The 20861-nt window shown below is 39.5% G+C and overlaps 2 protein-coding genes across 2 annotated transcripts in view; one reads left to right on the top strand and one right to left on the bottom strand.

Moving 5' to 3' along the window:
- The first annotated feature begins 8275 nt into the window (after nucleotides 1–8275).
- LOC142150691 (olfactory receptor 13C9-like) overlaps nucleotides 8276–20861 on the top strand; it is a 60944-nt gene continuing 48358 nt past the window's right edge. The window contains exons 1-2 of the mRNA XM_075205887.1: nucleotides 8276–8346; nucleotides 18309–18371. The gene's annotated coding sequence lies outside the window, so the exon portion shown is untranslated. The remainder of the gene's footprint in view (nucleotides 8347–18308; nucleotides 18372–20861) is intronic.
- Nucleotides 14363–15316, bottom strand: LOC142150693 (olfactory receptor 13F1-like). The gene has a single exon (XM_075205889.1). The coding sequence runs from the start codon at nucleotides 15314–15316 to the stop codon at nucleotides 14363–14365; it is 954 nt and encodes a 317-aa protein (XP_075061990.1).

Below are 20861 nucleotides of genomic sequence, written 5' to 3'. Positions count from 1 at the left end.
TGGGACAGCAGCACAGCAGTGAAACAGCTGCTTAGAATAGAGCGTTCTATGAGAAGGAAGGAAGGGCTGACACCAAACTACTGAGGGATGTCAATGGAAAGCTGACTACAGTTAGGAGATAAACTGTAACATTTTCGGAAAGTTACGAGGGCAGTTTAAGAATGTGATAAGTGTGCCTGGGAAGGTGTGTTCTACAATTGAAGGGTTAAAAGCTAGGCGCAATTTTGTTGTTCAAATGAGGCACAGGGACTGATGCAAAGTTGGCCGCAAAATGAACACAATTTCCGTTTAAAAAAGTGCACTCACAAGTGGCGTATTACTGTACCAATGCAGAGCGTATCTCGAGATGCAAGTCGCTCAGCTTCTGCAGCATATGCGACACTTTTATGCCAGGTGTAAAAATACCAAAATTCCGTCCATATGCAGAATACATGCATATAGGTGGAAATCAGCATGGGGTGCAAATGCACAAGATTTCCAGCAAGCATTCTTAAATCTAAGCAGCACCAGAACGCAAATGCGTTTATATCCGTATATAGGCTCATTAGCCATTATTCACTGCAATGCCTACCAATTACACTGTATTACACCTTTAGCCGTCACACTGGGAATTTAAGATACACTTACACAACCCCATTGCTACCTTATTATGTATTACAAAAAGCTCACATGTGCTGAATTATTAAACACAAACGCAACTTAAGATTTTAAGACACCACGGGGTAAATGTATCAAAGTGCGATTTTGCAACTCCAGCGATTTTCTCGGGAGAGTTGAAACTCGCCGATGTATGAAGCTGAGTTTTCATACAAAATCGTCAGAGTTCTGCTTCTGTCAAAATCGCTACTTGGAAAATCGCCAGAGATCAAACTCCCGACTGTTTGCCACTGCAGCTATACAGCTCTCAAATGTATGAAGCTGCGAGTTAGCAAACTCAGGAGAGTTTGCTTCTAAACACGCCAGATACAACACGCTGCTTGATAGCAGCGTGTTGTAGAAACACATCACTGTTACACTGCCCCGGCAGTGTTAAAATGTTAAAGAACAGATAAAAGTTAAAAAAAAAAAAGCATGAGGTCCCCCCGCTATTCAGGCTTAACCCTAGTGCTGCCTGACTAGTGCTGGTCCCATGAAAATGGGGGGAAAATTTTGCGTGGGGTCCCCCCGATTTTCACTTTACCAGCACTAGTCAGGCAGCACTAGGGTTAAGCATGAATAGTGGAGGGACCTCACGCTTTTTTTTTTTATTAAACTTTTATCTATTCTTTTACATTTTGACAGCTGCCAGAGCTCCGGGAGCTGTATGACAGGGGCAGTGTAACAGTGATGTGTTGACAACTCACTGTTACAACACAGGAGAGTTTGCCAAACACAGGAGAGTTAGCTAAACTCTGGAGTGTTTACATCGCCCAAAATCACCAGAGATGACCAGCGATTTTGAACATGAATGTCAAAATCGCAGCTTGATACATTTCCAGTTTTTTTTTCAAAACTCGATTTGCCGCGATTTAAACACGCTGGCAAACTCGCACTTTGATACATTTACCCCCAGGGGGTTAATGTATCAAGGTCCGATTTTTTCAGCGTGTTAAAATTGCGGCAAATCACCGGTGATAACCCACGATTTTAGTCCAAAATTTCTCAATATTATTAAGCTGCGATTTTTACACTGATCTTCAAAATTGCTGGTCATCTCTGGCACTTTGTTCCGTGTTTAGCTAACTCTCCTGTGTTGTCCTTATCTAGCTACGAGATTAGTAAACACATCACTGCTACACTGGCCCTGTCTATACAGCCGGAGGTCCCGGCAGCTGTCAAAACCGTAAAAAATGGTTCAAAGTTGAAAAAAAAAAAAGCGTGTGGTCTCCCCAATATTCACTATTAACCTTAGTGCTGCCAGACTGCTGGTTCTGTGAAAATGGCGGAAACAAATTGCTGGGGTCCCCCCGGTTTTCACTGAACCAGTACTAGGCAAACCAGCCATTGTTGGTGACACTGTAGTAGGGGGAAACGTGGCAGGGGTCCCCCTGCTATAATGGCACACCAACTCCAGAGGGTAAATGTATGAACATGCGGGTTCTTAAACACCTGCGTGTTCAGCATGTTCGGCGATTAAATTTCAAGCGGCGCTGCATTGTAAAGGGAAACTTCCCTTTACAATGCAGCGCCGCTTGAAATTTAATCGCTGAACACGCGGGTGTTGAAGAACCCGCATGTTCATACATTTACCCCAGGTGTTCAGCGCTGGACTTGGTTTACAGCCATTTTAGGATTAAAAGCTGCTGACGACAGCTGAAAACATCAGTGGTGAGTATAAGGGGATTTATTATTTGGAGAACCACAAGTACCAACATGCCTTGGGCTGGCTGGGACCTGTAGTTCCACAAAAGAAAATTTTAAATAAACCACCACACCCTCATGAAAACCACATACATTTAATACAATTAATAAAACCCCAATAAACACACTAAACACCCTCATTTATTCCACATATTTTTATTAAAAATAATAAATCCCCTTATACTCACCACTGATGTTTTCAGCTGTCGTCAGCAGCTTTTAATCCTAAAATGGCTGTAAACCAAGTCCAAAATAAATTTGTATCCAATAGTCCAGCTTGAACAAGTCCAAAATAAATTTGTAATTTCCAAAGTCCTGCTTGAAATGTCCAAAAAGAATTTGTATCCAAAAGTCCCTGCTTGAAATGTCCAAAAAGAATTTGTACATATGTGGCATAAATGAGGGAATTTAGTGTCTTCATTGGGGTTTTATTATTTTTATTAATGTATGTGGTTTTCATGAGGGTGTGGTGGTTTATGTAACATTCTCTTTTGCGGAACTACAGGTCCCAGACAGCTGTGGGTGTCAGGGCATGTTGGCATTTGTGGTTCTCCAAGTGCCAAGATGTCCTGGCTGCCATGGGTATGCTGGTGCTTGTAGTTATACAAGTATCAACATGTCCATACTGTTTATGGCACCCTGGCTGTTTGGGACTTGGAGTTCCATAAAACAAAATGACATCTATTTATTTTTTTACACTTAGATCACCGTTTATTGCCCTACACCCACAGCCCAGGGGTGTAGGAAGAGCACTAGTGCTCTCAGCACTGTGCTGGGTGTCCCTACAGGTTTTTTTTTAGCTGACCCCACTCCCTAGGAAATCCAGCCCAGCGCTGAACACCTGGGGTTGGTGTGTCATTATGGCAGGGGGACCCCTGCCGAGTGTCCCTCTGCTATAGTTCCACCAACCCCGGCTGGTTTGCCTAGTGCTGTTATGTGAAAACTGGGGGGACCCCACGCAAATTTTTTCCACGATTTTCATGGAATCAGCAGTAGTCTGGCAGCACTAGGGTTAATAGTGGGGGGACCCCACGCTTTTTTGTTCTTTAACTTTTATCTATTTTTTACAATTTTGACAGCTTCCGGGACCTCCGGCTGTATAGGAGAACAGTGTAACAGTGATGTGTTTACAGAACACGCTGCTAGCGTGTTGTATCTGACGTGTTTTCAAGCAAACTCAGGAGAGTTTCATACATTTGAGCTTCATACATTTGAGAATGGTATAGCTAAAGTGGCAAACAGTCGGGAGATTTATCTCTATCGATTTTGTAAATAGCGATTTTGACAGAAACACAACTCTGAAATTTCAGGTTCATACATCTGCGAGTTTCAACTCTCCCGAGAAAAACGCTGGGTTTGCAAAATCGCACCTTGATACATTTACCCCGAGATCTAATGTCATATGACAAACATTTATTAAACAATAATTAAACAATATTAAGAAAGTTTTTAATCTATGTATTAAATGTGTCACATATGACACTAGTTTGGATGTCTTTTAGCCATGTGTTTTATTTGTTTTTTTGCTATGATTATGTTAACTATGACACTCTTATAATTAATATGTGTATGTTATAACAGTTATTTGTAACTAAACCATAACAAATGAGGAAAGACACTGATTGTTCAAAAACATTAAATTGTTTATTAAATTAAATTCTAAATGTTTTTTTTATTTATAACATGTGCAAAATCACTACAAAATCAAGCTGCATCCTTCATTAATTCAAGGTACTGGAGTAGGTTGGGAACAGACTTCTTTAACTGTTGTAGTTTATGGTGCTGACCCTGCAGATATCCACTTTAATGCTGCATCCACTCTTCTGGGGGTGTTCATGCTCTGTAAAAGAAGTTCATTAATATTTACATCAATATATACAATTTATGTAGTTCTGTACAGTGGTGGTTGGTCGGTGGACATGGATTTTGTGTTATTTTTTATTTTTTATTATTACTGTTTGCCATAGGATTGCACTATAAAAAACACTTACCCGTATCATACAATCATACATTTGTTTTTCTAAGCAAGTACAGAATGTTTGGTTGGATAAATCATGAGACAATACAAGTAAATTAATTCACTCACATACACACTGCCATGGCCAATATGGACTCATCTAAGGTGTTTAGTATTCTATTGTAGTACAGATAACCAGTTACAGGTCTGCCACAATGCTTCCACTCTCTTGTGACCTATCATCCTTATCTACAATTGATGCAGGTGGCCTCATCTCTTCTTCCTGGTGGACCTCTGATGGCTTATTTTTATTGTGTTAAATTTGGTATGTGGTATTGATGTCCCAAATTGATTGTTATTGAGTGAGCCATACTGTGTTTTATTTAATAAAAGAAAAGTGAGTATACATACTGTAATGAACAAAAATGGTGGTGAAACAATATGAAATTAATATGTGTAACAAAGGTGAACAAGGCAAGTGAAACAATAATCTAAAATAATTGATCATGAACTAGAGTGAAAAATATATTTTTTCTCATATTATGATAATTCAGACCCTTCTTTTTGAAGACCTTTGCAATTCGCCCTGGCATGCTGTCAATCAACTTCTGGATCACATACTGACTGATGGCCACCCATTCTTGCCTAATCAATGCTTGGAGTTTGTCAGAATTTGTGGGTTTTTGTTTGTCCACCGTCTCTTAAGGATTGACCACAAGCTCTCAATGGGATTAAGGTCTGGGGAGTTTCCTGGCCATGGACCCAAAATTGTGATGTTTTGATCCCCGAGTCATTTAGTTCTCACTTTTGCCCTATGGGAATGTGCTCCACCAATGCTGGAAAAGGCATTGTTCATCACCAAACTGTTCTTGGATGTTTTGGAGAAGTTGCTCTTGGAGGATGTTTTGGTACGATTCTTTATTCATGGCTGTGTTCTTAGGCAAAATTGTGAGTGAGCCCACTCCCTTGGCTGAGAAGCAACTCCACACATGAATGGTCTCAGGATGCTTTACTGTTGACATAACACAGGACTGATGGTAGCGCTGACCTTTCCTTCTCCAGACAAGTGTTTTTCCAGATGCCCCAAACCAGTGCCGTAACTAGAGATTTTAGTGCCCTGGGCGAGACAGGGCACCGGCGCCCCCATCTAAGTGGGAGTGACATTTGCCAAGTGGGTGTGGCCAACCTAATGTGGGGGTGTGGCTAGCACTTTACTGAAAGAATTCTGAAAGAATTCTGTTACACATATTTGCAAAATAAAAAAAAAGTCTTGATTTTGTCCACAACTCTTCTCGTACCTATGTTCTGAAAGCCTTCCATGAACAGGCAGATCAAGCCACTTGGCCTTAGCAATTTACAAGCAGATTGTGTTCATTTTGCTATTCCAATGAGAACAAAAGGGTTCCAGTGAGTGAGAGAGTGAGAGTGAGAGAGAGACTATAAGATTTTGCAATTTATCATCCAGGGAGTCACTTTTTACCACTCAGGGAGATGGATATCCAGGGAGCGAGCAGCAAGACCGATGCCCATAATGTGATGGAAGTGGAAACTTAAGTGGTTTCTTAATGGTAACGCTTACAGTTTGCAGACAGAAAGCGTTCTTCCTGCTCTGCAAGGCTCCGCGTAACGTCTTGCGGGTTATAGGAAAATCCCCCTAAAGCTTTGTGTGGAGCACAATGTCTGTCCTGTGGATTCTACAGATGTATCGAGTTATAAAAGAGGTCTTAGCTTCAGTCCTGGAGTCGGTGGCTGGGACCGCAATGATTGATGATAATAAGAATGGATGTCATTGGATGAAAGAGCTGTGAGATATCATGTAATCGCTTCTGCTGGTCGCGGTCCTGCGAGAGAGAGATTTTACCGTTACTTTCCCGCAGTGGAACACATATGCGTTCCATTGACAGGAAGTTCGGCATTTGGAACGCAAATGCGGGAAAGTAAAAGACTAATACAGAGCCAGGTAGAGGGCGGCTGCTGCGCCCCCTTGGGCTTGCGCCCTGGGTGCCGGCACCGCCTGCACCACCCTAGTTACGGCTCTGGTGAAAGCATGTTAACGTTAAATAAAGTGTTAAAAGACCCCCTCAACACATGTGACCAGTCCCCCCCTCCCCCTCCTCCCTACCACTCTCTCTTCTGTTTCAAATTATTTGCCTTTTCAGCTGTCAGCTTTTTGTCAGCTTTTCTTCTCACTTATTCTTTTTTCCTGATCACTGCTGCCTTTTCTTCAATTTCTTGTGCCTAATACTTTTAGGCTAAAATTCCAGCCAGCCCAGACAGTCATTGCTGTGTGCACCTGGAGTCCAGCCCAGCCCTCTGTGTAAATCTCTGCTCCTGTGCTCCCAGCAGCATCATGACCTCTGACGCTGCAGGGACAGAGGGCAGAGTTAAAAAGTAGGATGCGCCGGGCGGCCGGCAGTCTGAATCTGAGGTCTGTTTAATTTTTATTTTTTTTACTCCTCACACAGAGGCAGGTGCGGGCGCCCACTGTGCCCCCTTGGGACTGCGCCCTGGGCGACTGCACCGCCCGCACCTGCCTCATTACGGCTCTACCCCAAACAATCTGAAAGTGGATTCATAAGAGAAAATGACTTTACCCCAGTCCTCAGCAGTCCAATCCCTGTACCTGTTGCAGAATATCAGTCTGTTTCTGATGCTTTTCCTGGAGAGAAGTGGCTTCTTTGCTGGCCTTCTTGACACCAGGCCATCCTCCAAAAGTATTCACCTCACTGTGCTTGCAGATGCACTCACAGTGCCTGCTGGCATTCCTGAGCATGCTCTGCACTGGTGATGCCCCAAACCCGCAGCTGAATCAAGTTTAGGAGATGGTTCTGGCGCTTGCTGGATGCTCTTGGGCGCCCTGAAGCCTTCTTCACAACTATTGAACCTTTCTCCTTGAAGTTCTTGATGATCCAATAAATGGTTGATTTGGGTGCAGTCTTACTAGCAGTAATATCCTTGCCTGTGAAGCCCTTTTTTGTGCAAAGCAATGATGACTGCACATGTTTCCTTGCAGGAAACCATGGTTAACAGAGGAAGAACAATGATTTCAAGCACCACTAACCTTTTAAAGCTTCCAGTCTGTTATTCTAACTCAGTCAGCATGACACCTATGTGAACGAGAGAATCACTGACCTGATGTCAGCTGGTCCTTTATTGGCAGGGCTGAAATGCAGTGGAAATATTGTTTTTGGGTTAAAGTTTATTGTCATGGCAAAGACGGACTTTGAAATTAATTGAAATTCACCTGATCACTCTTCATGACATTCTGGAGTATATGCAAATTGCCATCATAAAAACTGAGGCAGCAGACTTTTGGCTATGACTGCACACTACAACTAATGATTCACTAGGCACTGGGAGCCACCCCGATTCATTTCTGTAAAGGTTCCTACTCAATAGCTGGGATGAGTGAGTCGTTTTGGGCTACTGATTTTTCCTCTAAGCATCAGCTGGAAGGGGTAGTTTAGCCATGCCATCTATCACTGATACACGCATCCAGACTACTTCCAACCCTCAGTTCACTATAGCGTCCTGGAATTTGGGAGGTTTGCACACCCATGTTAAAAGAAAGAGGGTAATCACTTATCTTAAACACTTTCACTGCAATATCACATCTCTTCAGGAAACACATTGGAGTGACGAAGAATATTCCACTTTTAAAGTGAAGTGGGTTGGGGGTTGTTTTGGCTCCCTAACACTCAAAAGCTAATGGTGTAGCGATAATACTTGCTCACTATTTACATTATACTGTTTTGGATACTGTTATCGATCCAAATAGTCAATATGTTTTGCTAGATTTACGGATTGCTTGAAAAAGTCTGCTTTGACAGACGAAACGCGGCGCAAACTAACCCTTTTTTCCACTGAGTACCTATTTCACTCTAGCCTCATTGATTGCGAAGACCATTATACTATATGTCTCCAGAGGTGCTTTTAATATCTCGTTACAAAGAGGAACTTCTCTTCAGAACATCTGAGTTTTAGTCCGGATGGATTTGCTGGTGCGCACCACATAGGAACACAGCATGGATTCAAGAGCTGCTTATGCGGTAAGAAGACACAGGTGACTTATGTTTATTTCCACCGAGGCGGGTAAGCTTTCAATGCCTGATACTACATCGCTGGCTAAACAAATACACTAGCTGCTGTTGTGGATTTAAAAGCAAGTGTTATACATCTTTTTGCTTGTAATATGGAAGAAATGGCATCTGAATGAAGTGACTTAGATTGCTAGCTAGAGCCTTACTCTTTATCTTCAATAATATTATTTGAAAGAAGCAACCTCCACTGTCGGTCATAGACATACCTAACCTGTGAAGCCTTCTTGATTGTCTGATTCTATGGGAGTACTCATTGGGCGTTGTCCATCTATAGGTCTTTACTAGTCTTTGGGAAAGCCATATATCTGATCATAAGTGATAACTCAGATATTCCATAAGCTTGATTCTAACCATGTGATTAATATATGTTTATATGCAGTAAAGTACAAGATTTTATTAAGAGATCTGAGTTTTCTTTATAACTTTAATTATTGCATGCATGTTTCATCCAGAAATTTATAGGCATCTTCTGCGCAAGTTTGCTTTTTCTGTATTTCTTGTATGCTAACTAGAGGGTCTGCACTACCTCTATTGAGTTGCTGCATCTGATGCCTAGTATTTACAAGTTGTTTAGTAACTTATAAGTGCCGGAGACTGCAGAGTACATTAGAGTTACGAATTCTGAGCACTAGTTACACCTTGCTTAAATTAGTACCTATTTCTGACCAAAAGGAAATCCTATCGCAGAGCTCTCATTTGCTGCTGCAAAAAGACATGTAAAACCTTATTGTAGGAATATATTTCAATCAGGTAGATGATTATTTATTATTATTACCATTTATTTATATAGCGCCATTAATTACGCAGCGCTGTACAGAGAACTCACTCACATCGGTCCCTGCCCCATTGGACCTTACAATCTAAATTCCCTAACACACACACATACACTGACACAGACTAGGGTCAATTTGTTAGCAGCCAATTAACCTACCAGTATGTTTTGGAGTGTGGGAGGAAACCAAAGCCCCCCGAGGAAACCCACGCAAACACAGGGAGAACATACAAACCCCTCACAGATAAGGCCATGGTCGGGAATTGAACTCATGACCCCAGTGCTGTAAGGCAGAAGTGCTACCCACTTAGCCACCGTGCAGCCTCATACTTCACAAGTTGCCATTCCCCCATCTTTTCACACCTAGGGTAGAAGGACAACCTTTTAGGCTGCAAGTGGTTCATGATTTAGTGGACCTATGGGGACTCTTTCACCCAACTGATGTCTTATACATTCCATTTGGGAGTTCACAGATAATTTCCTTGTATTGACTATGTCTTGGTATCAGTTAATTTTGTGACGGAGATCTGTGACTCCACGATTGGTAAAATCTAGATCTGCAATCATGCTATAGTCTCTGACACGATTAGACTACCCTTCCCAATAACAGGGACCCGTACTTGGAGGTTCTCCTCTGTTCTTTACCATTATGAGAATTTTTAACAATTTCTTTGCCATAAGTGGCAGGAATTCCAGGATGATAAATTTGAGCATTGGGATGACCCAATTCTGTTTTGTGATACCTCCAACGTGGTACTTTTTGGCCATTTACTGGCATATACATCCAACTATAATAAAGCAAATAGGGAAAAATATTCCTACTTACATCCACATACACTGATCAGCTGCAACATTAAAACCACTGTCAAGTGAAGTGAATTATCCTGTTACAATGGCACCTGTAAAGGGGTTGGATATATTAGGCAGCAAGTGAACAGTCAGTTCTTGAAGAGCCAAATTGTGATGACTAGACAACTGGGTTAGAGCCTGGGTCAGGTCTTGTGGTGTGTTCCCAGTATGCTGTGGTTAGTACCCACCAAAAGTGGTCCAAGGAAGAACAGCTGGTGAACCGGCAACAGGGTTATGGGCTTCCAAGTCTCATTGATATGCATGGGGAGCGAAGGATAGTCCATCTGGTCCAATCCCACAAAAGACCTACTGTAGCAAAAATTGCTGAAAAAGTTAATGTTGGCTGTGATAGAAAGGTATATGTGGCTGTGTCCCTGCAGACAAGTCAGAGTACCCTTGATGACCTCAATGGGCACATGAGTGCCAGAACTGGACCGTGGATCAATAAAAGAAGGTGGCCTGGCCTGATGAATTGGGTTTCTTTTACATCAAGTGAACAGCAGGGTGCTTGTGCGTCTTTTACCTGGGGAAGAGTGGCACCAGGATGCTCTGTGGGAAGAAGGCAAGCCAGCAGAGACAGTGTGATGCTCTGGGCAATGTTCTACTGGGAAACCTTGGGTCCTGACATTCATTTGGCTGTTACTTTGACACATACCACCTACCTAAACATTGTTTCAGAACAAGTACACCCCTTCATGGTAACAATATTCCCTGATGGCAGCAGGATACTGCGCCCTGCTACACTGCAAACATTTTTCTGGAAAAACAAGTCAGCACCATGGACGCCCTACCTCGCATCTTACAAGACTTAAAGGATCTGCTGCTAGCAGGTGGCAAATACCAGTTGCCAGGATACCTTCCGATTTCTTGGGGAGCCCATGCCTCAATGTGTCAGAGCTAGACAATGTTAGACAGGTGGTTTTAATGTTGTGGCGATCAGTGTATCATCATCATCATCAACATTTATTTATATAGCGCCAGCAAATTCCGTAGCGCTTTACAATTGGGAACAAACATTGATAAAACAATACTGGGAAATACATACAGACAGAGAGGTAAGAGAACCCTGCTCGCAAGCTTACAATCTATAGTGTATGTCCCAATGTTATAGCGTTTATGTCTCGCATTTGAATGACGCCTGTCTAGACAAATATATACATGCCCACTCTTTCTCAGAGATCTTCTTACTTTCCCAGCGAGACTCCAACTTGACTATACTAAGAATACATTTTATAAATGAGGCAACCAGGCGGGCAAACTACTTGCTAATATTGCCAAACCCATTCTTTTTATAAATAGTATTCCTCAATCTATACTGCAACCACAATGCCCTCTTAATGGATTATCTCTTGAATAAAGCTAAGCTCATAAAGCTGAGTACTGCTCAGAGGGTTTTACTTGATTCTGATTTCACCTTTCCAGAACCTACTACTGCTATATCCATCTACATAAGGCCCTGGGTCTGGATGGATTTTCCTCCAGATACTACAAATGCCTCCAATCGAAAGATTGTTCCTGAATTGCATGAGTTATATCGTCATATCCATTAAACACGTCCCAATTATCCTACTTTTATTGCGCCCTGTACTACGTTAATATTGAAAGCAGGAAGGACTGCAATCTGTGGCCTCCTGCCACCCTATTACCCTTCTGAATTTGCATTTGTTAAGGGCAAAATGGCATGTGATCCTCAACTACTTGTTTATTTTTAGCAGTCTCCTTTCTGAGAAACTATATAAATTCCATAGTACTCAGTTGTTCCCAGGACTTAAACTCGAGTAGTAGTAATTGTTGATCTCAGTATTGCCCAATGAAGGGGACAGAACACGGTAGGAGGTAGTGAGCAACATAGATGGTAATAGCAAAGTAAACTGAGAATCAGACTGGAAAGGGTTAATGCAGAGTAATAGACAAGCCAAGGTCAGAAACAGGAGAGGACAGCAGTTCCTTTAACATGCCAGATGACAGAACAGGTAGAGATATATGTCCATTTAACAAGCAAAGGCCAGGAACCAGAGAAGACAGATGATCCTTTAAACAATCCAGGCCAAACAGAACATATCAGGATACAGGGCACACTAGGTCAAGCAGGAACTATTAACAGCATTGGTATGTTAAGAGGAAGGGATGTATAAATCCAGCAGAACCGATGAGATATTGAAGGATGATTAGCTACATGAGTGCAACAAGTGATTACACAGCTGACACTGCTGGACTGGTAGCTAAAGAAACGCCTGTTGCTACTTACACAGCAACCAGCTGAATCAATGAGGTGGCAGCTGCGTGGGAGGAGAGGACACTACTATAGTTGTTAGGCAACTAGTTCAGAGGGTAATGCCGGACATCCTGCACATACACACGATTAGTACAATACACTGCAGATTCATAAGGAGAAATGCTGGTAACAGATCAGACATGCGGCTGACAGAGAAAGGATGCTGGTTATAGATCTAACATTTAGTAGTGATTATCAAATTCTTAAATACATGAGAGCGCAATCCACTGTCACCTTGCAGGGAAATCACACTGGCAACAGACATGATGTGCAGTGGTGATCACTATACATATGGTCATCAGGGTGCAAATCGCTGTTGCTTGACAGAAAGCATTCTGGCTACTGCTGCTAGGCAACTGATCCGATGTGCTGTAGTGGTCACCATATTTCTTAAGAGATATTAAGCTACTGGCTAAAATCATGGATACTTGTTTACAGTCCATTCTCCCGTCCCTCTTAACCTCTTATAAAATGGACTTTGTGACTGGTCGTCACTCAGTGAAGTGGTCTCCTCTTTCTTGCAGCCTTCCTCCATGAATGTCCACCTTAGACTGGATGCCAATAAGGCGTTTGATACAGTAAACTGCTCCTACATGTATTAGGTCCTTCTCCATACAGCATTCGGAAAGTATTTCAGTGCCCTGATAAATTTTTTCTACTCTTTCCCATCTACATCTTTACTAATCAATAGTTTGTTTGGTGAGGCCGTGCCCATGACTAGGGACATCTGCCAGTGGTGCCCTTTGTCTCCATTACTCGTTCCTATGCTTCGAGTCCTACAGTCATGTTCCCAATTACAGGGCCTATCTGAAGGCAACACAGAGATTAAGCTTTCTGCTTTTGGTGATGACATCTTACTCTATCTAATCCTAGGGACTTGCTTTGCCCTCTAAAGTCTCATATTGAGTAATTTGGTAAAGTCTTGGGGTTCTCAGTGAATGTTGATAAATCCCTGTCTTTGTACCTTAGACCTCAATTTATTTGACCTTGATGTGCTTGAGACATTTCAATTTAAATGGACAATAAAAGCTCTTCCTTATCTTGCTGTGCAGATTCCTAAGCATATTAGCCAATTATATCAACTCAATATCTTGAAAGTACTTGGGGACCTCGTTAAGGAGATAGAGGTTTGGGGTTGTCTCTGTTTCTTCTTCATGAGGAGGATAAATTTGCTTAAAATGATATCTTTCCCCACACTCCTATATCCCCTCCAGTCCATACCAGTAATATTTATGCATAATAATAATAATTCTGATATCAACAAACCTTTTCGGGACGTCATTTGTCACAAAACAAAATCTAGAATTGGGTTGTAGTTGTTTCGCCTCCAGCAGCCCAGGACAAATGGTGGAATTAAGTTGCCCAGTATTGAACTCTATAGGTACCCAACTTCCTTATCTGCAGGATTGGGCAAAAACACACACATATATATATATATATATATATATATATATATATATATATATATATATGCTATGCAAATGGGCATAGTCTCACTCTATATCAGGCCCACAGCCTTCAAAGTGATCCTTAAGTTAAAGCCTGTGCAGAAAGATACCATTAAACTATGAGGATCATATACATTAGCGTAAACTTTTGCTTGTATTAGACAAAATTACACAACTACTATAAAAAAAGGCTATCACTGTAGAATGTACTATTGAAAACATAAATATAATGTTTTCCATTTCCCAATTGGAAAGTAGTGATCTTGGGCTGCTATGTTTGATATGTCTGTCATATACCAAATGTGCAAAAGTATACTTAGTAAAATGCAAAAATCGACATTTACATTTACATGGAATATTTTTTTTAACTTAAGAGGTTACTGAGAGCATAACAAAAAAATACCTCTATAGAATATCTGGGACAAGAGTAAACTAAAATTAGGGGTCACAGCTATAGCGTGAGATCTGTAGGAAACATGCAGTTGTTTCATCTCTTATACATGTTTTGTGGAAATTGTGGACTAATAACCTCACGCATCAGTGTTGTGTTTTACCGATTCACAGTACACTCATAATACACTTGAAATACTTTGTATTTGTCCCACATCTTTATCTTGTACTTTAGTCTGGACATTTGCACTTTTTGTTTTTTGAAATAGCTATTTTTATGGCTCTTAAGACTTCTTTATTTCTCAAACTGTACACCAGAGGGTTTAACATTGGGATGACAGCAATATACAACATAGAGAGCAGTTTATCCTGTTCCTGAGAGAGTTCAGATTCTGGTTTCATATTAAGACTGAGAGATGTCAAACAAAATAATAAAACAATGATGAGATGAGAGGAGCAGTTGGAGAAGGCCTTGAGTCTCCCTGAAGATGTATTGATCTTCACAATTGTAGCTATGATGTACATATAAGAGGTGAGAATTAATATAAAGGGGATAAACCCCAAAACCACACCATCCACAGTAATTAGAATCTGAATACTTGCGCTGTAACTGCCAGAGAGCTTAAGTATTGATTTCATATGACAGAAGAAATGGTTGATTTCATGAGAATTGGAGAATGATAGCTTAGATATTAGCAAAGGATACATCAATGCATTAAAGGTGCCAAGATGGCAGGAAAATATAGTCAATGTTAAGCATGTCTTCTTGTTCATAAGAAGAATGTAGTGCAAAGGAAAACAAATGGCTACATATCGGTCATAAGCCATAGACGTCAATAAGAAAAATTCGGTTCCAATGCAAAAAACATACAAAAATATTTGCATAAAACATCCTGGGTAGGAAATACTGATGTTGCCCGTGACGGTGATTACCAATAACTTTGGCAAGATGGCAGTAACATATACAATGTCCATGACTGTAAGGTTACATAGAAAAAAGTACATAGGTGTGTGCAGCTGGGGTGTCAGAAACACAATTACAGTCACAAACATATTTCCCAGGATGCACAGCAAATACATCAATAGGACACCAGTAAAAATTGCAATTTGACATTTTGGATATCTGGAAAATGCCAATAGATGGAAGTCACTGTGTGTTGTATAATTGTGGACATTTTCATTCATTGTTTAGTGAAAAATATGTAGACCTGGTGAACAGCATCCATATAGAATTATTACATTATCACTATTTATATGTTTTCACATATGGCATTAAATTTACTATTGATAAATTGTATCTCTTCTACATAAGATTTTTTTATGGTTTGCTCTTGTAGAATACTTTAAGGGACATATTCAATTGTACGGAAATCCCGCCGCGTAAATCCAGCGAGAAAATTACCGTAGTAACGGTTTTTACGCGCGTTTCCGCCGTCAATTGAATATGTCCCTAAGGGGGTATTCAATTGTCCGCGGGATCGAGCGCGGAAAAACTATTACCGTTAATACGGTAATCTCTCGCTGGAATCCAGCGAGTAAATTACCGTATTAACGGTTTTTCCACGCAGGATTACCATAATAACGGTAATCCTGCACAGTCCGCGGGATTTTCGGCAATCCCGCGGACAATTGAATATGCCCATAAGAGTCAGTTTTGCCAATTTTTTGCATTTCTGTGCAAATCGTTGCCCTAAGTTGTGATGCCTGTTTGATGCTGCATCTACTTGTCATCCTCTGTTATTTAATGGAAACACTTCAAAATACTGAGTTGTAATTAAATAGGACAGTATATTGCAATAAATATTTTATGTCAATTTTATATCATTTGAAATGTATGCCTGTCTCATCATTTTTGTTATTCTGCTAACATTCAAATGGAAAACAATGAGTGGCCATTTGATACTAACAATGCCTTTTTTGTCCATTACGATGTACATTGTCTGGCACAAGTGAATATCAGTTAGACAAAAAAAACACTGTTTCTAACCCTTGCAAATATAAAGCAGCAAATATAAGCCTAGCGGTATTTTTAAGAAACATTAAATAGGTCATTTCACAAAAACATTATTCAACATAATTAAACATTATTTTAGAATTCAGAAAAAAAATATTATTTATTATTTTAATTTTTAACAGAAAAAAATTATGATTTATTTGGATAAATGTTGCCTATGATTTCTAACCATGCTGCACTTCCATACTTTTATTATAGTACCATGTTTGTGTGGATTTTGTTAGTGCGACGCAGGTGGGTGCATCCCTCGCAGCTTGGAGGCGTTTCACGGCAAACTGTATTCATAACAATAATGCTGTTGTTGTATATTGCCATGAATGGCTCCACCTTCTAAATGTCGTTTGTCTTTTAACTTACCCGTCTCCAAATAAAGACATAGACCAACTAACAAACCATTATTTATATCAGTTAACTACTTATATTGTATTATACTTGTTTTGGCAATATAAAAGAAAATTAGTAATTTCTGTTTTACCAATAAAGTATTTTTTTTAATTAATGACCCTCCTAATTATTACAATCTTAGCATTCTAACGCTTAGAACCCCCATTCTGGAAATTCCCCTGTTGGTGCCTGCTTTTTTTTTTATCAGTTACCAGTCTGGAGAAGTTTGCATGGTAACTGTGTGCAGTGTAAGGTTATAGCTGTAACTGATTGTACTCCTGCCATGGATTTTATAATCAAATGCATTGACAAGCTTACACTGCTCATCATTTACACTCTAACTTTTACAACAATTTTGTCCTGGAAACTTGGAAACATCCAACTCAAGTGCTGTAAAGGGCTATTGTGGGACATCCACAGTTCTCTTGGATGTGGTAAAGGTGGTTTACTTAAGAAAAAACAAGGTCACATTTAAATAATTGGAGATGTTTATTTTTTCCGTATTATTATTCAATATGTGGAAATTTATTTTTACCAAGATAGTTTTTTCTTCATTTCATTTTAAAAAGTCATATTCTTAAAATATAATAAGATTTTTTACAATCTTTAATTCTTTTAGTAATATCTGTTATTAGAAAAATATATATTTGCATTGTTTCTAAAATATCTACTAGTGAGCTAGAGATTTCAGATGATGTATTAATTCATTGTGAGAAAATTGTATTCTGTTCCCTCACATTATGATCTCTTTCTCGGCCTTCACAGAAAAAATGGGCCAAGAATGTTCTCAGTTTTTGTGATTTTGCTTTTTACTTTTTTGCTACCATATTGCATCTCAATGTCAAAGCTTGTTCGAATTTCAAAAATATGGCAGCTGAAAATTAACAAAAACCTTTGCAGAGCATCTAATGGCCAATTGGAAAATATATAATAAAAGAAACAACAAATAGTGGGCATCACATTGTATTAATGCTTAATAAAGTAAAATAGTTAAAAATCTATTAATATGTCAGGAAAGCTCATAAGAAAGTGTATTCTCTGACCTGCACATGATTACTAATAATATTCACAAACAGGGCCTGAGTTGTTAAGGAGAGCAAAGCATAAAAAAGGAGTAAATTTGCACCTTGGCAAAACCATGTTGCATTGGATGGGGAAGTCAATTTAAAATGTGGGGACAGATTTATAGTTGGGGTTGGGCATTTCCTAGATCATCTTTAAATTTCTCACGTAAAAATAAACCTATCAAGTATTTGTGTGCTTCATGAAAAAACAGCATATATTTTCCTTTCGTGCAAAATAATAAACTAATTTGCACCCCTTGCAGAGCAATATGGTTTGTCAAGGGGCAAAACTACACTTTTTATTTGCTTTGCTCTCCTTAATGACTTAGGCACATAGTGTTTTTTTTATTTTGGAAGAGTTGTTCTAACCATTTTAAAATATGTTCACAAGTCTTTCGCAAGTATTATTTTTATGACAGTCAATCCAATAATTTATTTGTGACATTTGCAACGCTGCAACTTCTCAAATTGCAGCACTGTGGAGATCCTCTGACCCCTTTTCTCTTACAGCTACACTAAACAGGGTTTTGTATATCTACAAAATAGAGCACATTAATTAAATTAATAAGACATGGCTTCCCTGGTTAAAACACCACAATGCTGATAACAAGTCTTGATGTATGGCTTTTACCAAATTAGTTATTCCATTGTTTTCAAAGGTGCATTATATTTGTCAATTTAGTGCACAATTCTCATTTCATTGTTCTCTTCCCAGATGAGACCTGCTGTCTCCCTCCCCATCTTTTCTTCATTTATATGAGTGGCATACGGACGGCAGGTAGAGATGGTTGCACTTTGCATATTTGTTTATTAAGCTACTTTCTTGCAAAACAATCGGCTTAAGATCATGCAAATGGACATTAACATTCTAGGTGACATCTTCAGAACAACAGTGTGAAAAGTAACTCTAGGATAATTAAAGATGTTCTTGAAATAATCATATTAGTATGTTGCTCTGAAAAAAAAAATGTGTACATTACTTTATCCAAACTGACTCGTTAATGATACCATTTAACTACCAGGCTACAATATAGATGTAAGACTGTAAATTATAGGAATATACAACATATAAGATTTAGTGCTCAACTATATTCTACTCTAAGTTAAATATTTTTTTTCTTTTGAACTAGAAATTTGTCAACCTATTCATGAACAATTCAATTAACTATTTACTTGTGAGCTAATATATGTTTAACTGTACATGTAAGACTTACCTGCGTCTGTTCCTGATAAGTTCAAAAGCATTCCTGTTTTTGCAGCGTGTACAGCTATATATATATATATATATATATATATATATATATATATATATATATATTGGAGCACATTTGACGAAATTACTCCCACTTGACTTATTAAGCATATCACAATAGATTACAAAGAAATTTTAAAGCAATGTCATATCTTGTAGAAAACACAATCGTCTCAAGATACTATATAATATATTTTGGGTATTGGAGAATTAAACTCACCTGATTTGTCTTTTTTTCTTCTGTCCATTTCGTAATGAGGGCTGAGCACCTCAAGCTTTACAATGTATGTTCCACTTTCCATAGTTCATGTACAGATAGGAGAAAACAACACAGTCCACCAATAGCCTCATACTTTAGCCCTATTAATTGTGTTTCTTAACCTCTTCCCTTCTCTCTTTTCATCTTATTTCCCACTCTCCCGTGTTGTCCTCATCTTTCCCCTTCCTCAATGTCCTGTACATTTCCTGCTGTGTTTCTACCATCCTTCTTACTTACCATCTTTACTTCTTCTCTTCCTCTCCAATCTTACCCTCTCGACCAACTCGACTTGAAGATCCTTGCTTATTCTTGTTGCTTATAAATGATAAGTTATTTGCTTTGCTTTCGAAGTTCACTTAGAGATCTGACCCCACCCATGACTGCTTTTTCCATGGATAACATGTCTTTATCTAAGTCTTTACTGCAATCAGTTAAGACCCCATTGAACTTCCAGCTAGTTTTTCATGGTATTCTGTATCATCCAACTGCATGCAGTTAGTCACAGAGAAAGGTGCATCCAACTCTTACTGAGGCAGATAAGAATTAATCAGCAATGACTCCTACATACCCCTAAGTGTAGGATTTACAAATTCCTCTCAGAAGGAGGGAGATCGGTCATTAATAATATAAAGTGGAGATGAAATTGATAAAGTGGATGAAAATATAACTGTTATTGTTGCCGAAGATGATGATGATGGTGGTGGTTGAAGTAATATGTTCCTAAACTGCCTCCTAATGTGTTTTATAGTGCAGTCCTGGCATGCTTTACATGTCAGAGGTAATGGAAGTTTTTGGAATTTAAATTGTACTTTGGTTGTCTTCGTAAAACAATTGAAAAGAAAGTCTTTGTGCAATACTTTATCCCCGCAATGTGAATCTGGAGGTTATGGCACTTACACCTGGTTGGAAATGTCTGTACTTTAGAGGTATTTACATTAGCACCAATTTTTCTCACCTAAATTTCAGGTTTTCATATTTATGTTTGAAGTTTTAATATGTCATCTTGTGTTATGGTCAAAGTTAAGTTCCTCTATCTCGCTATTACAAAAATGTACAAAATTTATTTTTATTTATTTGTTCTTTTAAAATGTATAGCGTTGATTCCTCTTTTCATGCACGCAACCCTCTTCTAACTTAAAATCTACATATCTAAAAACTTTACCAAAAAAGGACACAGACTCTATATTTTGATTTGGAAGAAAGGCCACAGTATATTAATTATAAATTGTCAAGATCAAAAACGTTGGTGGTGAGAGCAGGGCAGTCAGCCAATTCATCTACAAAACCAATAAGGTGGAAGCTCAGACAATTTCACCACTGACCCAAGATACACCTTAAATAATGGCCGGTGCTAATTTCTGGCAACAGAGTGACTACACACCTTCTGGACTTGACAGTGGCATGACCTAACAAAGCAGGCCAAGGGGTCCTCCTCACAAAAGGACTAAGAGTCTGGTGAATTTGAAGGCGGCAGTGACCCATGATTGATCCGTGTAAGCACCATATGCTATCTAATTACTGACTGTGATGCTCTACTACTGAATACTGTGCCACATCTGTGCAGGAAAAAACATAAGGTTGGTGCAAAACAGTAAATAACAACTGCCGGGTGGGAGGGATGTATCCGATGCAGAAAAAGAGGAGCAACAGCCAGTACTGTACCACTATATAGAAAAGACTGGACACACCCAGTGGAGCCTATTGACTTTTACTTCTGGAGACTTAACCCTGAATGCGTGAGTGCTATGACGGACACA

The sequence above is a fragment of the Mixophyes fleayi genome, chromosome 4, assembly GCF_038048845.1.
Source record: "Mixophyes fleayi isolate aMixFle1 chromosome 4, aMixFle1.hap1, whole genome shotgun sequence".
NCBI classification, from domain to species: Eukaryota; Metazoa; Chordata; class Amphibia; order Anura; family Limnodynastidae; genus Mixophyes; species Mixophyes fleayi.
This window is presented reverse-complemented; position numbering and strand designations above follow the sequence as displayed.

Coding starts and splice junctions, on each gene's coding strand:
- LOC142150693 (XM_075205889.1), bottom strand. CDS start 15,316: ATGAATGAAAATGTCCACAATTATACAACACACAGTGACTTCCATCTA.